The following is an 18,211-nucleotide window of genomic DNA, read 5'->3' on the forward strand; positions in this document are numbered from 1 at the left end:
CTTGAAACACAAAAATAATGATATCTTGGAACTGGATGCAAATTCACTGGAGAGGTACCATACATCAGTCACACAAAATGGCCGACAGTTATCAGAACCATTGAATGATGAATATGCTTGTAATGAAGAAAACGAGTCAAAGGGGGGTAGATTTGATGGAGGACAAGATGGCCGACACATAAGAGATGGTGGTAATTATACAGAGTCTCAGATATCAGAGACCCAACACGGACTAATAAATACAAACCACGATATTGGAGAAGTGGTGTTTGCAACTAATACCAGTCAAACTACTGGATATCACGATGATATTGGTACTATGTTTAGACCTAGAGCTGACCACCAAACACCAAATCATTATCACCAGCATCGGCAGAATCATCATCCACATCCATGCATCCAGAATGTTTCTGCAGAACATGACCCAAGAGATGACACTATAATTCTGTATGTGGATCTACATGTTCCATCTCCTAAAATCAGACAACGGCAGGTTACTGATAATTACCAAAGACAGCAACAGGTTGATGATAACAGACAATACACCGTCCCTTATGAACGACGACAGACAACCATCCATAACAACAGACAGTCTGTAGACCCTCCAGATCACCATAAACAATTGGACGTCAACCAAGAAGAGAGACAGCACCACGCCGTATCAAAGATCTCAGCAACCTCAATCCCACACACTGCTACTAGTATACAACAGTTAGCAGTGTCAAGACTCGCTAGTACCACTACTACACATACTGCCAGTATTCAGCAACTAGCGACGTCCAAGTTATCACCTACAACCACTACTGCCAATATGAAAAGAAGAAGATACGGCGTAGTGCACCACGATCCATTAACATTTGCTGATGCTGACCCACGAGATATGGCTGCTGTGGCAACTACAAAACTAGCATTATTGAGTAACCCTAGAGTTAGACGTTCTCTGGATATATTTGGACACAAACCACAGCTAGGAGAAGAAATCCCGACGGAAGACGCTACCGACACCCAGATCATAGATGGGCATGAACAGATACCAATGCACATCATACACAGACGTGATAGCTCTGCTGATGACCCGCATGGTCTGTTTCATTCTAGCCTTAAACTTGAAAAGACAAAATACATCAACCCAGTACCCCTAGAAAGATGTCCACAAATTAAAAAGAAGAAAACACAACATGTTATAAAATTTACAAAAGATATGGTCCTGCGAATGGAAGTACAGGCGTTGTTAGCAACTACATTAGCTGTTTGTTTATGGTTGCCACCAGCATTTACATCTGTGACATTCAAAGTACATATGTGTGCATGCATTTTACTTATGACGTGTTCATCAATTTTAATTTCATTGTTTTGTGTTTATTAATCATTTGATAAATTTTCAAAACTGGAATTACACTCTGAGATTTTATTTTTAACTTCAGCATTGATACTGTTAAAAAATCATAAAGTTTACGCAATGTTTTAGTTATCAAGTAAAAAAAAAAGTATGGTCTTCCTTTTTATTATACATGACTGATATATTGATAATCCAAAGAAAAAAAGAAAGATATATTTAAAACCCACAAAAATCAAAACTGAATATAGTACCCTGCGGGTGTTAAGCTGTTATTGTTAGTATAGTGTAGTATAGTGTAGTATAGTGTAGTTTAGTGTATTAGCCTGGTATGTGAATCTTGGTTTACTACGATTTCTTTTTTGTTGAAACAAGTTGATACAACAGTGATAAGCTATTGAATGGATGTTGGTTTAATTACAGTCTCAGTAGCAGGTGTCTCTGAAAACTTATTTATTTAGAGTTCCATAAACTTGCAGCAGTGCTGTTTTGGGGATTTCCAATGTTTACACTCCTTTGTTGATCACGCAGGGTGATTAGAATCCACAACAGAGGAACCACTATCACCCACTTGTGTAGAATCTACCACATTGAAGAACGATAGATTTAGTTTGCATCTATCTTAGTAAACTGAAGGCTGGATTACCAGTGTTGTATGTGTACAAACATTTTTAGCTTTTGTTATTTTGTTCAAGGAAACTCCTACCGATTTTGAATTCCAATCGAAAAAAAAATCAGAGACCACCATACAAACTTTTGAAATTAAGGTAAAAATGATCTAAAACCTGGCCCATTTAGAATCCAAAATTGTCACCAAATACTGTGTTTATCTCTATGGCAAAAAAAAAAAAAGATTGCGGATTAACTTGAAAACAAGTTGCAAAGCCCCAAATTTCTTGTATCATATTGGAACAAAATTTCATAAGGCATAGTTTGTAGATTTTGATAACTTCATGGAAGGTGGACACTCTACTTTATAAACTTACATATACATTGCATGCTAGTTGATTTTTAAGAGAAAGCAAATAAATTATACTAAATGTTTGGATCGATCACAGGAGCATGAAATGACAATTTATTTCATGTTATGTTTGGATCGATCACAGGGGTATGAAATGACAATTTATTTCATGTTATGTTTGGATCGATTGCAGTGGTATGAAATGACATAATTTATTTCATGTTATCTTTGGATCGATCACAGGGGTATGAAATGACATATTTTATTTCATGTTATGTTTGGATCGATCACAGGGGTATGAAATGACACAATTTATTTCATGTTATGTTTGGATCGATTGCAGTGGTATGAAATGACACAATTTATTTCATGTTATCTTTGGATCGATCACAGGGGTATGAAATGACATATTTTATTTCATGTTATGTTTGGATCGATCACAGGGGTATGAAATGACACAATTTATTTCATGTTATGTTTGGATCAATCACAGGGGTATGAAATGACACAATTTATTTCATGTTATGTTTGGATCGATCACAGGGGTATGAAATGACACAATTTATTTCATGTTATGTTTGGATCGATCACAGGGGTATGAAATGACATATTTTATTTCATGTTATGTTTGGATCGATCACAGGGGTATGAAATGACACAATTTATTTCATGTTATGTTTGGATCGATCACAGGGGTATGAAATGACACAATTTATTTCATGTTATGTTTGGATCGATCACAGGGGTATGAAATGACATAATTTATGTCATGTTATGTTTGGATCGATCACAGGGGTATGAAATGACATAATTTATTTCATGTTACGTTTGGATCGATCACAGGGGTATGAAATGACATATTTTATTTCATGTTATGTTTGGATCGATCACAGGGGTATGAAATGACAATTTATTTCATGTTATGTTTGGATCGATTGCAGTGGTATGAAATGACATAATTTATTTCATGTTATCTTTGGATCGATCACAGGAGCATGAAATGGCAGTTTTTTTTCATTTTATGTTTGAATCAATCGCAAGGCTGTGGAAATGGCACAGTTTATATGTCATTAAAGTTATTTTGATATAATGTTTTTGATATGATACTGTACTACTAATCAGTTTTGCAAACTTGTTCAAAGATGTGTTTTTATAAATTGTATAAAATTCATGAAATGGAACCAAATGTTATCACCAGGTACGTATATATGAGATTACTGACATACATGTATTGTACAATATATTGATTATTATTTGTCATAGTTTCTGACATAGAATGGATTATATTTTTCCAAAGTACCAATACGGTATCTGTCCCACTGTTACCCATCTTTTCCAATTTTGTTTGAAAAATTTCATGAATTTCAATTCATATAATGTCAAAAAGATTCATAATTTTTTTCAGTTTATTACTTATTAATTACTGTACATTGTCATGAAATATTACATCAGCATAAATATTGGAATTTTTTATCAATCAATCATAATAACTTTATTGAAAGTGCCTGACACCGAAAACATTATTATGTTCACTGGCACTGAATTATCAATTCATTTTACACTTGTAGGTAATCGTTTGAATGCTTGCTTGACATGCATGTCAATGTCTGTCTCCAGTTTACTCTTTAACAGTTTCCAGATTTGCATTTAGCCAAGTATTTCATGAAATAGTTCACCCGGGAAGCTTCAGATCTGACATTTTTATAGAAATGATATGTTTAAGAAATCATAACATCAAAGATTAAATGTCGTGTATGATTACCATTTGTAATATACACATAGGATTGTAAATAAAACATACTTTGAATAAACAAGTTTTATGTTGAACTTTCCCATGATTCAATTTTTCTACACATGTGCAGACTTCAAAGCTGATATATGCATTTACATTGCTTTTTTTTCCCTCGTAAGTATAAAACAAACTTTGTTTTCATGGAAGACCACACTATCTATTTGTACAGCTACAATGATAGCTAAGCTAGAGTATCATAACTCTTTCGGGTAAAAGTAAATCTTATCTTGAATGGTATATGTATTGTAGACAATAAACTGCAATACCTTCATGTAATAGTAGTTATCATTACTATTATGACTGACATCAAACTATGTTATGTCATGTCGTTCAGTCCCTAACCAGTCTCACCTTGTACGGACTGATGGGTGATGTGACAGCTGACACCTAACCAGTCTCACCTTGTAAGTACTGACAGGTGGTGTGACAGGACACATCAATCACATCTTACCAACTTGACTGATAACTATAGTCTTGTACTTTCTATATATAAAACATCTGTATATCAGTTTGAATTGAATATAAACCAATGATCCATGCTGTGTTATACATTTAGTGCACACTGTAGTTGTATGGTTTCTCTAATGACAGAGAAGTCCCTCACTGTCACATTCTGTATATATTAGACTACGTGTAGAGTAGTACTGGGTAACACTGTTAGTTAGTTCAATGGAGTCAAACCCCTGTTGTTATTGATTTAATGTTGCAATTCTATGGTTTCCGAAGCAATAATACAGAAATCCCTCATACCAAGGCTATACATTAGACAGTAAGACAGTGGTGTTGTTCAGCCCTGTCAGACTTCTAAACCAGTGAGTGGTAGCTGATAGTGTGGTATGAATGTTGTATCTTACATACAGCATAACCTACATGTACATGTCTGCAGCCATTTCTGAGGAGGTATTGGACAAAAATTCTCTCCAATGTCTAGGATGTAGGTGTGAGATCATTGTTGTATACAAGGTTCTGGAAAGAGTGATGACTGCATAAACAAGTCTGGATGCTGACGTGGTATTGGAAGACAGATCTTAAGCTTTGATGAAGGATAGTACTAGACTAGCACAATCAAGTACTATAAGCAACTATGTAAACGTTAAGGTTATTAATAAATCTCCTACAAATCACACATATTCATCAGTTTATGTTGGGTTACCAACATCCCACAAATCTTGGTGCAAACTTGATATTGACCTACTTATGATAGGTTACTAAGGAAAGAATATGATTGGTCAATAGAGAAGAGATTGCATTCATGATTGGTCAAAATTACATTAAATTGATTGGTTGAGAAGCTGTCAGAATCCTAAAACTGATTCAAGATGAACATGAATTTCAATTCTGAAGGCAATGTAGCTAATTGGTAACATGAATCTGAATAAACTAAATAAGTTTTGAACTTGTTTATAGCTGGAAGTGAGGCCTGGGAAACTGAATTTGAGCTACATCAAGGCCAGGGAAACTGAATTTGAGCTACATCAAAATTTGTTTGTAGGAATAGAGTGATAATTATACCCCAGCAATAGTTTGTAAACACACAGGTTAAAAGTTGGATGGAATGGTCAAACCACAACTACCACAATGTACATGTAACCAACAACAAAGTCAGAATCTTGAGGATAAGGATTCAGTTACTGATATGGCCTATTAAATGTAGTTGAAAGTGATAAGAACTAATAGTATAAGTCAGCAATTGACCCACCCTTAATATTTTGTAGAACAGCGCCCTCTCTGACAAGAATAAGCAAGCATCTGAACTGTCAATGTAATCTACAGTCATGGCGGCGGCAATGAAACTTGTTCACCAACAGAGCATTTTTTCATGGCGGAAGTTATTCAAGTAGGGGCTAACAACATGGCAATTGTGTAGAGAAGCTGGGAAGAGGAGGAAAAGGAGAGGCTGAGAAATATGAAAATGTTGAATTTTTCTTGTTTTACCTTCTTTCTTTTTTAAAGCAAATGGACTGACCCATAGTTGGTATGAAAACGTAATTAGAAACATGCACAAATATTAGGGTCACCCTCATGCCAACTGATAACATGACTGTTTACAAACCACATTAAACATCATATTAGATTTTTTACACACATCAGTGAGTATATCTAAACATAATTACATCATCAAACTGTTTTTGAAAATACACAATGTGTTTAATTTAAATACACAGACAGCCTGGCAGCTGTGTCAATTCGACTTCTTTCACATTCCTACTGAAGACTTATGTTTATTTATAAACCAACATCACATACATGTAATTATAACATCGTAATACCATGAAGTCTATCATTTCTATTTTTGTGTATCAAAATTTGCATTCAGTCATTTTCATGAGCACTACAACGTGTGTTGAATTGATACATGCACCTTGCACAAATAAAGCTGAGTCATAGCGTTGTCTGTCATGAATACAGAGGACCAAGTTGTACAAATACTGACTATATTTTACATATCACATTCACAATTAGATAATATTCCCAATATTTTGGAAAATACAAGTGACCTATGGGGCCTTGTCACTACGAGTCACTAGACAAGTATTTCCCAGCTGAATGAAGACAAATATTGGGGAATAATACAATTATACATGTGTACCTCCTCAAGGATAATTCATGAAAACTTTGGTAAAATAATGGCGATTTCAAATGTTTTGACTCATATTTTGTGCACCACCAAACCAGTGATGTAGACATTGGTTCTCAATGATGTAGAATGACCCGGGTATATAATCCATATTTTCTGTTCAAAGACAAAATCTTGGCCTGTGCATTGCATAATTAAAGTTGTAATATGGTTCAGAATAGCAGGCTTTTTCTATATTGAGCTTTGCGCTGCATATTAATATCTATTTATACCCAGAAATACATGTATATAAGGGACGATTGCACAATGTGCGAACAAGCTTGACAAACATTTAAATGCAACATCAGATGTTTATATATCATGTATTGTAAAATAGGATGAAAACTGTAGCGGTCAGACCACTATGATCGATGTAATGTAAAAACATGATTGTAAACGCACATTCATACTACAAGAAACCAAGCACCATATCTCACATTAGAAGTAAATTTTCATCAACTTATCAAATCAGAATTCAGATCTCAGTAGTAAATACAAAAACTGTTATCATTGAAGGAGTGAATGTTTTCCGTCGAAATTTGGTTAGAAGTGCGAAAACGAAGTTCAGCAATCACATTGATGCCAGACCACCACCACCACCACCACCACCACCACCACCACCACCACGTGTACCACCACCACTACCACGAAAGAAGTTCGCTTATTGAGCTTGTGTGACATTGTGTGATTGTCCATAAGTATATTAACATAAAGTAAACTGTTATACAAGTAAAGGATACCAGAAAACCTATGTATTTGACTACAATACACACAAACAATAGTGTACACATGTATAAAATTGGAAATTTCACACTTGAAATGATTCAGATAATTACTGTGTAATACATGTACTTTGTCTGGTTGTATACGAATGATTAAGTGAAGTGGAAAAAGTTATGAAATACTTGATGATATGTTCTTGTGAAGTACATTATGAACGAAAACTCATAACTGTAATTAGTACTGTGATATATGATTGTTATAAATATCAAATTTCTTAATAATGGTTCTGAGGAGACATTCCGTTTAATGAATGTAATTGTGTGCACAATTTGTTTTTGCATGGTAAAAAACTTCTTTTAGATGAATTGTGTCAGGCTGTCCTATACTTCCAATACTTGTAATATAGTTGCATTCAGCATGAAAATGGTAAATTGTAGAACAAACAAATCAAAGTCAGAGAATCTTATTTCAATTTAATAATAACTTAATACTATTTGTTTAATATCTGCTATCAGTGGGGTTCAAGCAAGTATCTTTGTTTAATATGTTATTATGAATAGAATTGAAGAGGTGTGATTTGTTGATGAAAGGAGCTGGGTATATGTGAAATACAACAAATGCTTTTCTTTGGACAACATATGATTTTATGGGTACATACCATAACAAAGCAATATTAGGCATACTGTGTCATAGCACATACTATATTACTACAAACGTATGTGATATCAAATTTGTTTGATATTATTGCTACTAGATGAACACATCTTCCTGTATTCCCCCCTCCTGGTAAATATGTTACAAAGAACGATGTCAAATAAATATAGATACATTTACTGGGGATGCCAGTCACAGGAGTAATGGCTGAGTGGATTCAAATCTTAGATATTAGTACATGTATGTGAACACTTCTAGATCAAAGAAGTCGGTCTGTAGCACAACGTCTGTGTACATATAAACAGCAAAGTTGGCATGTCAGGACACGTGAACACATACACACATACACAGCGTAATACAGCTGCTAGGGGGGGGGGGGGGGGGTCAAAATGTCAACTCGTGAATGTTATATATGGTGTGTTACACACATGTGGATATACAACAAAAGTTAGCATGATGTGTCACAATGTGTATCACTGTTCAGGTCAAGTACTAGCAACAAACACAGACCTGGCCGGATATACGACAGGTAGTAGAGTGGGGTTAAAATGTCATAAGTGTTATGATGTGTGTAACGATATGCATGTACACAAACACTATACACCATGGACATAACACAGCTGCTTGTAACGATGGGGTTAAAATGTCACATGTTTATGCATGTGTACACATAATGATACAATGAAAGTTAGTATGTGCTACAATTTGAATGTGCACATTATACATATTGTACGTAATATAGCTATATGATTGAAATGTGTATGTGTTATGATGTGTGCCTACATATTCATATGTCTAGCATAGTATGGTACCTTTGTACTAGGTTTGGTTGAAATAAGTTGATGCATGCCAGAGATGTGATGTGCACGCATGCATGGACTGATGGATGAACAGACAAACGGATGGAACCAAATGTAATGGCCCCCTCCAAGTGGTGCCTACTAGGAAGCTAAAAACATAGAGCATGCCACACTTGTACTCACATACCACCGGTTTACGTTATGTTTACACTAATAGTTGTGAGAAAATCTGAACATTAAGTTAAACATATTAAAGCTGCAATAACTATAATCTGCAAGGTACATTGTATGCTGTGACAGGGTGCCCTTACCACATTGGTCAACTCCATCCAGGGGGGAGAAAGGAGGCCAGTCAGTGCAGAACAACACAACATATCTCATAGTCTACAATAACTTTTACTGGAACATTTTATTTGAAATGTTTTGTGAGGTGCAATAACTTACTCATAATATTGTAGGATTGCTTGTGGGTAAACATATTTTTGTAGCTGTATACTCGATAAACCATTGATTTTTGAACCCAAAAATCCAGTTTCTATACTGCTTATGGATAATATTGACCACTGATTAACATGTACAATGTCTAATCATTGCTATTTTACCAATTTTCAGTGAATATATCATGGTTGTCTGGTCAAAAAATGATAATCAAGTTTACAACTACCCCGGTAGTACAGTTGTGACAGATTCAAAACGGAGTTGTAGCACAAGATATAAACTTGCCACTGCTACTTCTGTCCCTAATTAAAAAATACAACGTTCTTTTATAAAATATTGACCAATTTTTAGTCAATATATCTTTGGTTATTTGATGAAAAAAATGCCCCAGTCACAGCTAGTACAGGTTTAAAGTAAGTGATATGAATTTTCCACTTTTGAATGGCATTGATAGTTTGATTATACTATAATATAACATATTCTGCCTCTTAAATAACCCTGAATTACATAAACCCTGTAAATATATTAGTATCACTGTATGAATTCTGTCAAATACTTTAACATTTAGAATAGTAATGAAAATTTCTATTCACGGTATCAAAACATTTCTTGGAAGCGAATTCAGAATTTTTTGCTGACATCTCATCAGCATCATCAGGGATGTACTACAATAGGTTATTGTTATTAGTCTCGCAAGAAACAAGTGAAATGTGCTTGGGAAAATATTTATTACTAAGTATGAACCCAGAATCCATGAATATATTCATTCTCACACTTTTCACTATCAATATTATTTCAGTTTAACCATCATCACATTAATGTTGCGACAAATCTAAATATACCTGTACAATTTTGAATTTTAAACAGTGTCACAGCATGCATGCTATCTCTACACTACTAAAAATGCATCAATTCACCTTGTAATAACAAAATAGATTCACTGTACAATAAATTACACATAGCACAGACTGACAGTCACTCAGCTGTTGTACAGCATCATGTCTACTCAGTTATCCATCTAATTTACCTAATTTATTCATATCTTAGAAAGGTTATTGACCTAGCTGAAGACAATCATGAACCCTGGGAATCCTAGACAATCAATACTGTCTTGTAAATATGTGTATTTCTGTATCAGAAGATAGACTATTATGTAATAGTTGTTTTTTTCACATTTTCTTAGAATCTACATTTAACTGATTAATCTTGACTTTTGTCATCTCCAGTCAAGATCAACCATGAAAATTGCTGATATAATAAAGCTATTTTCTTCTCAAATTTTCAACTCACCGAGTCAAAAAAATTCTTGGAAGTAAAATCCACATTTTCACTGACAATGTGACATCTCGTCAGCATCGTCAGGGGTGTACATGTACTACTATGGGCTACTGTCACATATCTCTGAAGAGACACATGAAATGACCTTGAGAGAAACTGTTAGGATCTCCATGCCTACATCCCTGACTACACTGATGAGACTTCAGCGAAAATTCCACTTCCAAGAATCTGTGAGAAGTCATTACTTAAGTATGAACCCCGAGTCCATGAACATTCATTCTCAGAATTTTTTTTTCTGGGATTTTAGGGTACATATTCAACTGCACAAATATGTAATAAACAAAAATATGAATTGTTAGTTTTGATCTATAATCTTTGTAATTAGACAATTAAAAAAATAATTACAAATATACTTTTTTAAAATTTCTTTTCAATTTATACATTGTCATAATACTTTTGGTTATAAGAAAGGAAGACATCAGCTTATAATTATACATCTTACTGCAAAATTATGAAATAAGAACAGTTTAAGTGTAACTTTAGACTTAGACTAGAATCTAGCCGTTGGGTTTTTGTATCAAAATATTATGAGTTAGTGTTCAGTGAGCTGACATATATATCCAACTTGATTTATAGATGAATGGAAAGTGTGCTAGCCTGGAGATATGGCCATCTTGTTTGACAATGGCCTTCACCAGAATGAAACACCAATATGCTGGGTTCTATAGTCAAGTCTTTGGGTTAGAAGTGTACTTATAAAAATTGACATAGCCCAGATACTTGGTCATCTGGCTTCACAATGTTTACTTTTGCCCAGGTGAACCACACAGACAAGCCTGATAGCTAGTTTAGTGGCTAGCTTATGTGGTTTATTTGGAAGTGTACAAATTGCACTTCCTGGCTGGCACTGTAATTGTAGCTTCATTAATTGTAGGATTTGTTGTAATGTTGAGGGTATTTTCTGCTGTTTTGTGCTTTTTTTTCTTTTCCGACGTTTAACTGGATGCAAACCGTGACTACAAACAACAATGTGTGAAGGAAACAAAGAAACTGAGCCACATTTCTACATCAGATATTAATCATATTGCACAGGCTATGTACTAGTAGTTCAAATTATTAAAATTTTAAGAATTCATATCATATTGTCAGCCAATGTCTAGAGTGCATCCTCTCACCTACTGTGTATTACAGGCTTTCTCTGTGAAAAATAACCTGGTAGTCATCATATCTTTACTCACTGTACACTGTATGCACAAATCACAATACAATATGACAGCTAGCTATTCAGCTTTGCAATAATGATTTTCAACGTCCTGTACAAGGCAATAGGAATCTGTTTATAGCGTAAGGAGCTACGTGGCAGTACTGTACATACTATACTATTACAGGCTGCAGTGTACAGTTTATATATAAACATGAACCCTGGTAGAAATATCATATTACAGAGAAGATTTGGGTCATATCTACAATGTAAAATGTACCAGCATTTAGAAACTATTCATTGAAGACATTTACTTTTGTAAAATGAAGAATTCATGTTTTAAACGCTTTAAGTAAATTCACAATGTGACGCCCATTCTGTACATACAATGGACATTGAATAGAACACAATAAGGTATGGTACATTCATGATTATGTACATGTCCTACTGTCAACATAACCCTGGTCTAATACACTGAGATATAATGGCTATGTATGCATGTATAGGTCATCCCAATACATTGAGACATAGTTAATACATATCCCATATTGATATTAATGAATACAGTCTGGAGATCTCAGCTGCATCTTTTGCAGTTGTTTATCTTGCAGCAATGACACACTAATTTAACTTTCAGAGACTGACACAATCCTAATTATATGTAAGCAATTTGCTTTCCATATTTTCATCGTTTTGTTAATAAACGTGATACCCAGTAAGTAAAAAGAGGAATATATGAATTATACAACAGTGCTGCTAGATAATGATGAAGTGTGGTTGGGCAAAACCTACAAAAACTCATATACAATTTGTCATCTTAGATACGATGTCTCCCTCTCAGTCTAATGGATTTGACAGGACACTTTTGTGGCAAATACACGATACATGTAGTTTGTCCTCAGTTTCATCTTAGACAAAATGACATATGTCATTCTTGCAAACCAGAGCTATTATTTTCTTCTGCTACACTTCAAAATAAACCAGTAGGGACCGACTCATTAAGAACAGTACCGTAAAACAGTCGTGGTTTGCGACGATGGACATATGTTTGCACCTAAAGCATCCTCTCAAATTCATCAGTCATGGAGACATACAAAATACTGTATATTTATACAACTTATCAGTTATCTAGTACTAGTTAATAGTAAATCATAACTAGATAACAAATACCAGTACAACAGTACTACTAGTACTAGTTACTAGTTAGTAAATCATAACTAGGTAACAATTACCAGTAGAGTAGTACTACTAGTTACTAGTTAGTAAATCATAACTAGGTAAAAAATATCAGTATAGCAATTCTACTACTACTACTAGCACTAGTTACTAGTTAGTAAATCACAACTAGTTAAAATAAATACCAGTACAATATAGAAGTAAACTAGAAGTTAACTAAACTAGTACTGGTATACTACAAGTAATAAAACCAGAGTTACCCAAGTTAACTATATAATATTACAGTATCTTAGAGATAGTTAACTCTGAAATAAGTGGCAAAATATGAACAAATTTAGTAAGCTTTATCATACTGTGTGGTACATGTATGTTGGAGGAACAACAGTTACTAATGATGCGTAACTGCCAGGGTAGTGTCATATCTCTTCTGATGATAATAGTTAATACCATATACACATTGATATGATCATAAAAATTTATTTTCAGAAGAATTTTCATTCGATATTCTCTTATTACATACATGTATGCCTTCACTTCAATACATTTTTTCTGACGGGCCCTATTTAGGTTTGTTGTCAGTCTGTTGCAATGATGGCATGTATGTGCCATATTATAAATATAAAATATGGAAGAATTACTTCTGAATCTGAAATGTGTCAATTTTCCTGTTTACAATTGTTTACGAGGAAAATGGGTAATTTCTTTTTACAAATGTAAGTTATTTTGATATGCTGAATGAATATCATCCTTCACGGCCTCTGATGGTGACTGCATGCACATGCACAGTACAAAAATATATTAATATTATAATTATAATAATAATAATAATAATAATAATATATTTTTTTACAACCATACAGTCTTTCACTTGAATTATGCAAGTTTGCCCAAATTTAAAATAACAGGCTGAAATACTGTATCCCAAAGAGCAACATGTGTATGGTCTTTATATATGGTAGTGCTTTAAGTGAAGTACACCCTCAGCCACCCCCCACCCCCAAGTGCCCCCATCCCACACCTATGGTGGTAACATTGTCCCATGTGGAGATGGGGTGGTGGCCATCCACAGCACAAGATCTACAGTGTGTTCAGTCTATTTTGGAATAACTGCCTCTTCTTCGTTTATCAGTTTAAAAAGTACACGTGTACAAGTTTGTCTTCACAAAAGTTTCAGTTCAACGTCATCACATGAGTTAGCTCGAAATCGATCTACATCTACACTACAACTTACACTGGAGTGACTGCATACATGAACAACTAAAAATTCCAGACATAAGTACTTAATGTAACAGTTGTTGTGACAAACAGACTTGTGCCACTAAAGCACACACCATGTGTTATATGTATCACAACATTATAATCGATATATTTCAGACCTGACGCCTGCATACTGGCTATATTACTGTGAAGAGTTGGTGTGATTCGATATGATGTCCCCCCGGACGTCATATCAGAACGACGGTGACAGGGGCTTGATATATCGCGTGCATATAGTTTACAACGATGGTCGTGATACTATCACAATAATTACAAAGTGTATACAAACAGTTCCATCGACAGAGAAAGTCGTAACGAAATGTTCACTGTGAATCTGGATTCACATTGGCAATGCCAGTGGCAATACAAGCACTGCAGTTGCTTCAGTTTATATCTATTCTACTATATGAATTATGATGGAGTTCAAACTTACCAAGAAAATAGCAGCACAATAAAAATTCGCAGAGTCCAAGATTGAAAGATATGTTCCATCGCAGATTATGTGACCATCGTGCTGACTGTGTGTAAGTATAAAATTAAAATATATCTGCCATAAGTAATGGTTTAGTTTCTTCGTCGATGTAAGGGTGACGTGTTTTTCGTTGCAGTAATATTCAACGCGCATGCTATATAGGAAGTGAGGGCGCCCTCATTGCCTTGGCGAGTTCATCCTATTGTTTAAAATTAACATGTCAATCAACACACCCTCCACACGCCCATCTGTCTGATTCACATCACGTTGTGGGCCATGCGACTTCACATGCTTCAGAACACCAGAGGACTATGAGACCGCGGAAATAAAAATAAAGAAACAAAAGCAGGGAACAAAAACACAGACAACAGACAATGGAGGAATTGGTACATGTATTATTTCAGACAGTAAGCTTTATACATGTATGTAGCTAGCTATCTCATTCTTTTTAGAGGTCGAGGCACCATTTAGGCATTATGTAACTCAAAACACGGGCAGGTTGTTATTGTTTTAATGGTCTGAGACACAGGGGCGTGTAATATTGCATAGATTGTTGTTTTCCAGGTCTACAGACTAAATAAACAACCTTTTGAATATATATTCCTACCTGTATAGGGAATATTTATATTTATAGTATACGTAGTACTATAGATCGATACATTTGTAGCAGCAAGATTCGTATGATATTTTCCTAAGAAAACGGTAATCTAAGCAATAATACACGCCCCTGAGATAACGGTAAATCAGAACAAAAGTTATTGTATGTTTTTGTCAGATTGGATGGCGCTGTGCTGTGTCTGTCGGTATTAGTATACGGCATGACATGGTACTTTCAAGACATTCGATAATTCGTTTAAAGAAATTTAACAATGAAACAATTTCTACGCTGCCGGTGAAAATAAACAATAATTTATCGACAATTTTGTAAGTTCAGGGGAACATATTCGACATTAACCAAGTGAAGATCCTTTAAAATATCATTTATTTTAAACATTGTAAATGTATTACAGTCCACGTCAATTTCGATCGAGAATCCAGGAAAATTGTGTGGTATTAGCTTTAATACGCCTATATCATTATCACAAGTATATTTTCTTTAGAAGTCTTTCTTTTCCTAAAAAATAATAATCACATAATCAAATGAAATGTAATAACAATAATAACTAGGTCTTGCGCTCTTGTCTAGCAGATACATGTATAATGTGGATGTAACCAGTTTCAACCGGTCGGAACAGTTAACATTTATTCATACGACGTATGAGGGCGCTCTTTTAATCAAGGACATATTTCAAGGGTAAATGGCGAATACGTCGACGACACGATTCAATACTATTCTGTTCTACAGAGTTCAAAGAAATACATTACATTTATCTAAACTAACGATTTTCGTATAAAAGTTATTTTGTTAACTATCATTACTCCAGTTTATATATTTACTAGTTTGTATTAGCACCAAACACTTATTGCAGAAAATCCAATGAAGAAATATATACAATAGTCAATACAGGTTCTATTCTATTCTAATTGCACACAGAGTGCAAAATATGCGTTTTTACTTTTTTTTCAGTTTTCAATTAATTCATGATTTCATAAAGAAATTCACCCTTTCGTACGATAAGTTCATTATTTTCTTCATCTGTTAGATTCAATGCCATATTTACAAAAAAAAATATTTGTTAGAATCAGAGGCAATATAACTCAGAAGTGTAAGCTTATATCCTATAACTAACAACATATGCTTACATTGTTTATTTTTCTAGTGACATTTTTAGTTTATCAGAAATTCGAAATTTACTAGTATCTTTGTCATTAAAATATGATAATTTTTATGTAATCTGACAGGAAAGGAAATAATTATATACCAACAACTAGTTATACATTCATGCAAAAAGTTAATATAATCGGTTTGATTCTTCATACGTACATATGCAGTTGTTCATTATTTAGCTGTACATACCGTGACTTTAAGATGCGTCATGTCACTCCGCCCTCACCGGTGGCCTGACTATTTTTATGTGACTGAACGTTAACATTCTATCCGTCTTTGTACACAACTAACAAAGACGGGATAAATCTTATCTTAGTTCCATTTCATTATGTTTAGGGACCCCAGAAAGTACTTTTCCGTCAACTAGACAACCTCTCTGAAATATAATATTAAAATTGGCAAATCGTGCATATAGACGAGGCTTGTTGTACACTTGGGCGAGGCATTATGGGAAATAACGAAAGTTAGGAGCTTCAAACAATTTTTTTTTACCTCTTGCGCGAACAATGCTGAGGAAATTATGAATATGAAATTTCTCAGCCTGGGTCCCTAAGCCATAATAAAACATGTAAATATGAACTGACGTGTTATAATGGTAATTTAGAAATAGGATTGGAATCGGATTTGGAAAATATTGAACGCTACTCGGATCAATTTTCATATATAAAATTGACCTCCGTGCAAGGCAAAGATGAGCCTGAAGGTAGCAGCAAGTTCAAATACAAATTATGGTAAGTTCATTCAGACGGGTCATTCCATCAAGGTCGTACGGTATTATAGAGGCTATTAGTAGAAGCTATATACATACACTGGTATGGTAGACTAAAAGAGTCGTCGCTGGGGGCGCTACACTAATTCGTGTTGTTTGAGGCGATACAAAGCTAAGGACAGGCCCTGGCCCAGAGTGTAACACATATGAAGTTGCCACGTTACGTAACTTGAAAAGAAATGGCATTAATAATTTATGAAAACATTGATCTTTGTTATCGATTTGTTAATTGTTTTGGCAAACCCCCAAGTCACGTTGCTAGGGTGTTTCATGCAAATGGTCACCGTGTATCGATCTTTGCGCGGGAAACAGTTATGTTATTGACTTCAATTTTCTCATGAACACTTTTGAATTCAGTCAACTTCAAACTAAAGTGGACTATTCCATTCGTTGTTTTCACTTTATTTTCTCATCATTATTATTATTACATTAAAGTTATGCAAGACTAGGTTGTTTTTGTGGTCTGAGGGCTATTTGATTTACTGACAAAGTTTTATCTTCTAGAATTCTGAAGATATTTAGTTTCCGAAAATAAACAGCCATCTATCTATAAATGTTGTGAACCCCCCCCCCCCCTTGAAATGAAATGGTCTTTATTTGAAATTATGGGGATACCATAGAGACTGGCGAAACAAAGGTTGACGGAAAATCCAAAGTAAGCCGCGGCCGTGTAGTCAGAAGTGAGCTGGATGGAGTCATGCTACTGCCACGGGAAATATACTGCAATTAGCCAATAATGTAGACCTTGCTTAACGCATTTGTGGTAGAGCTGGAAGGGACCATACAGTGAATGTGTAAATCGCACATTGGAAGCAGACTATATATATACCAACGACGATTCCAACTACGATCACCAGAGGCTGATCACCGCTATCATTGTGTGTATCACCGAAGAAAGTGACTGGATCATAGCCCCATCAAAACGAATTCGCTGAACTGATGTTGTAGTGCACAACCGTATGATGTTCG

At 34.7% G+C, this 18,211-nt stretch overlaps 1 protein-coding gene across 1 annotated transcript in view; it reads right to left on the reverse strand.

The window, feature by feature from the left end:
* The window catches only part of LOC144441322 (SUN domain-containing ossification factor-like), a 40,757-nt gene extending 25,948 nt beyond the window's left edge, over nt 1-14,809 (reverse strand). Inside the window, exon 1 of the mRNA XM_078130879.1 lies at nt 14,667-14,809. Within this exon, the coding sequence (XP_077987005.1) occupies nt 14,667-14,725 (59 nt within the window). The 5' untranslated portion in view covers nt 14,726-14,809. The remainder of the gene's footprint in view (nt 1-14,666) is intronic.
* Nucleotides 14,810-18,211: the final 3,402 nt, after the last annotated feature.

The sequence above is a fragment of the Glandiceps talaboti genome, chromosome 10 (genome assembly GCF_964340395.1).
Source record: "Glandiceps talaboti chromosome 10, keGlaTala1.1, whole genome shotgun sequence".
Lineage (NCBI taxonomy): Eukaryota > Metazoa > Hemichordata > Enteropneusta > Spengelidae > Glandiceps > Glandiceps talaboti.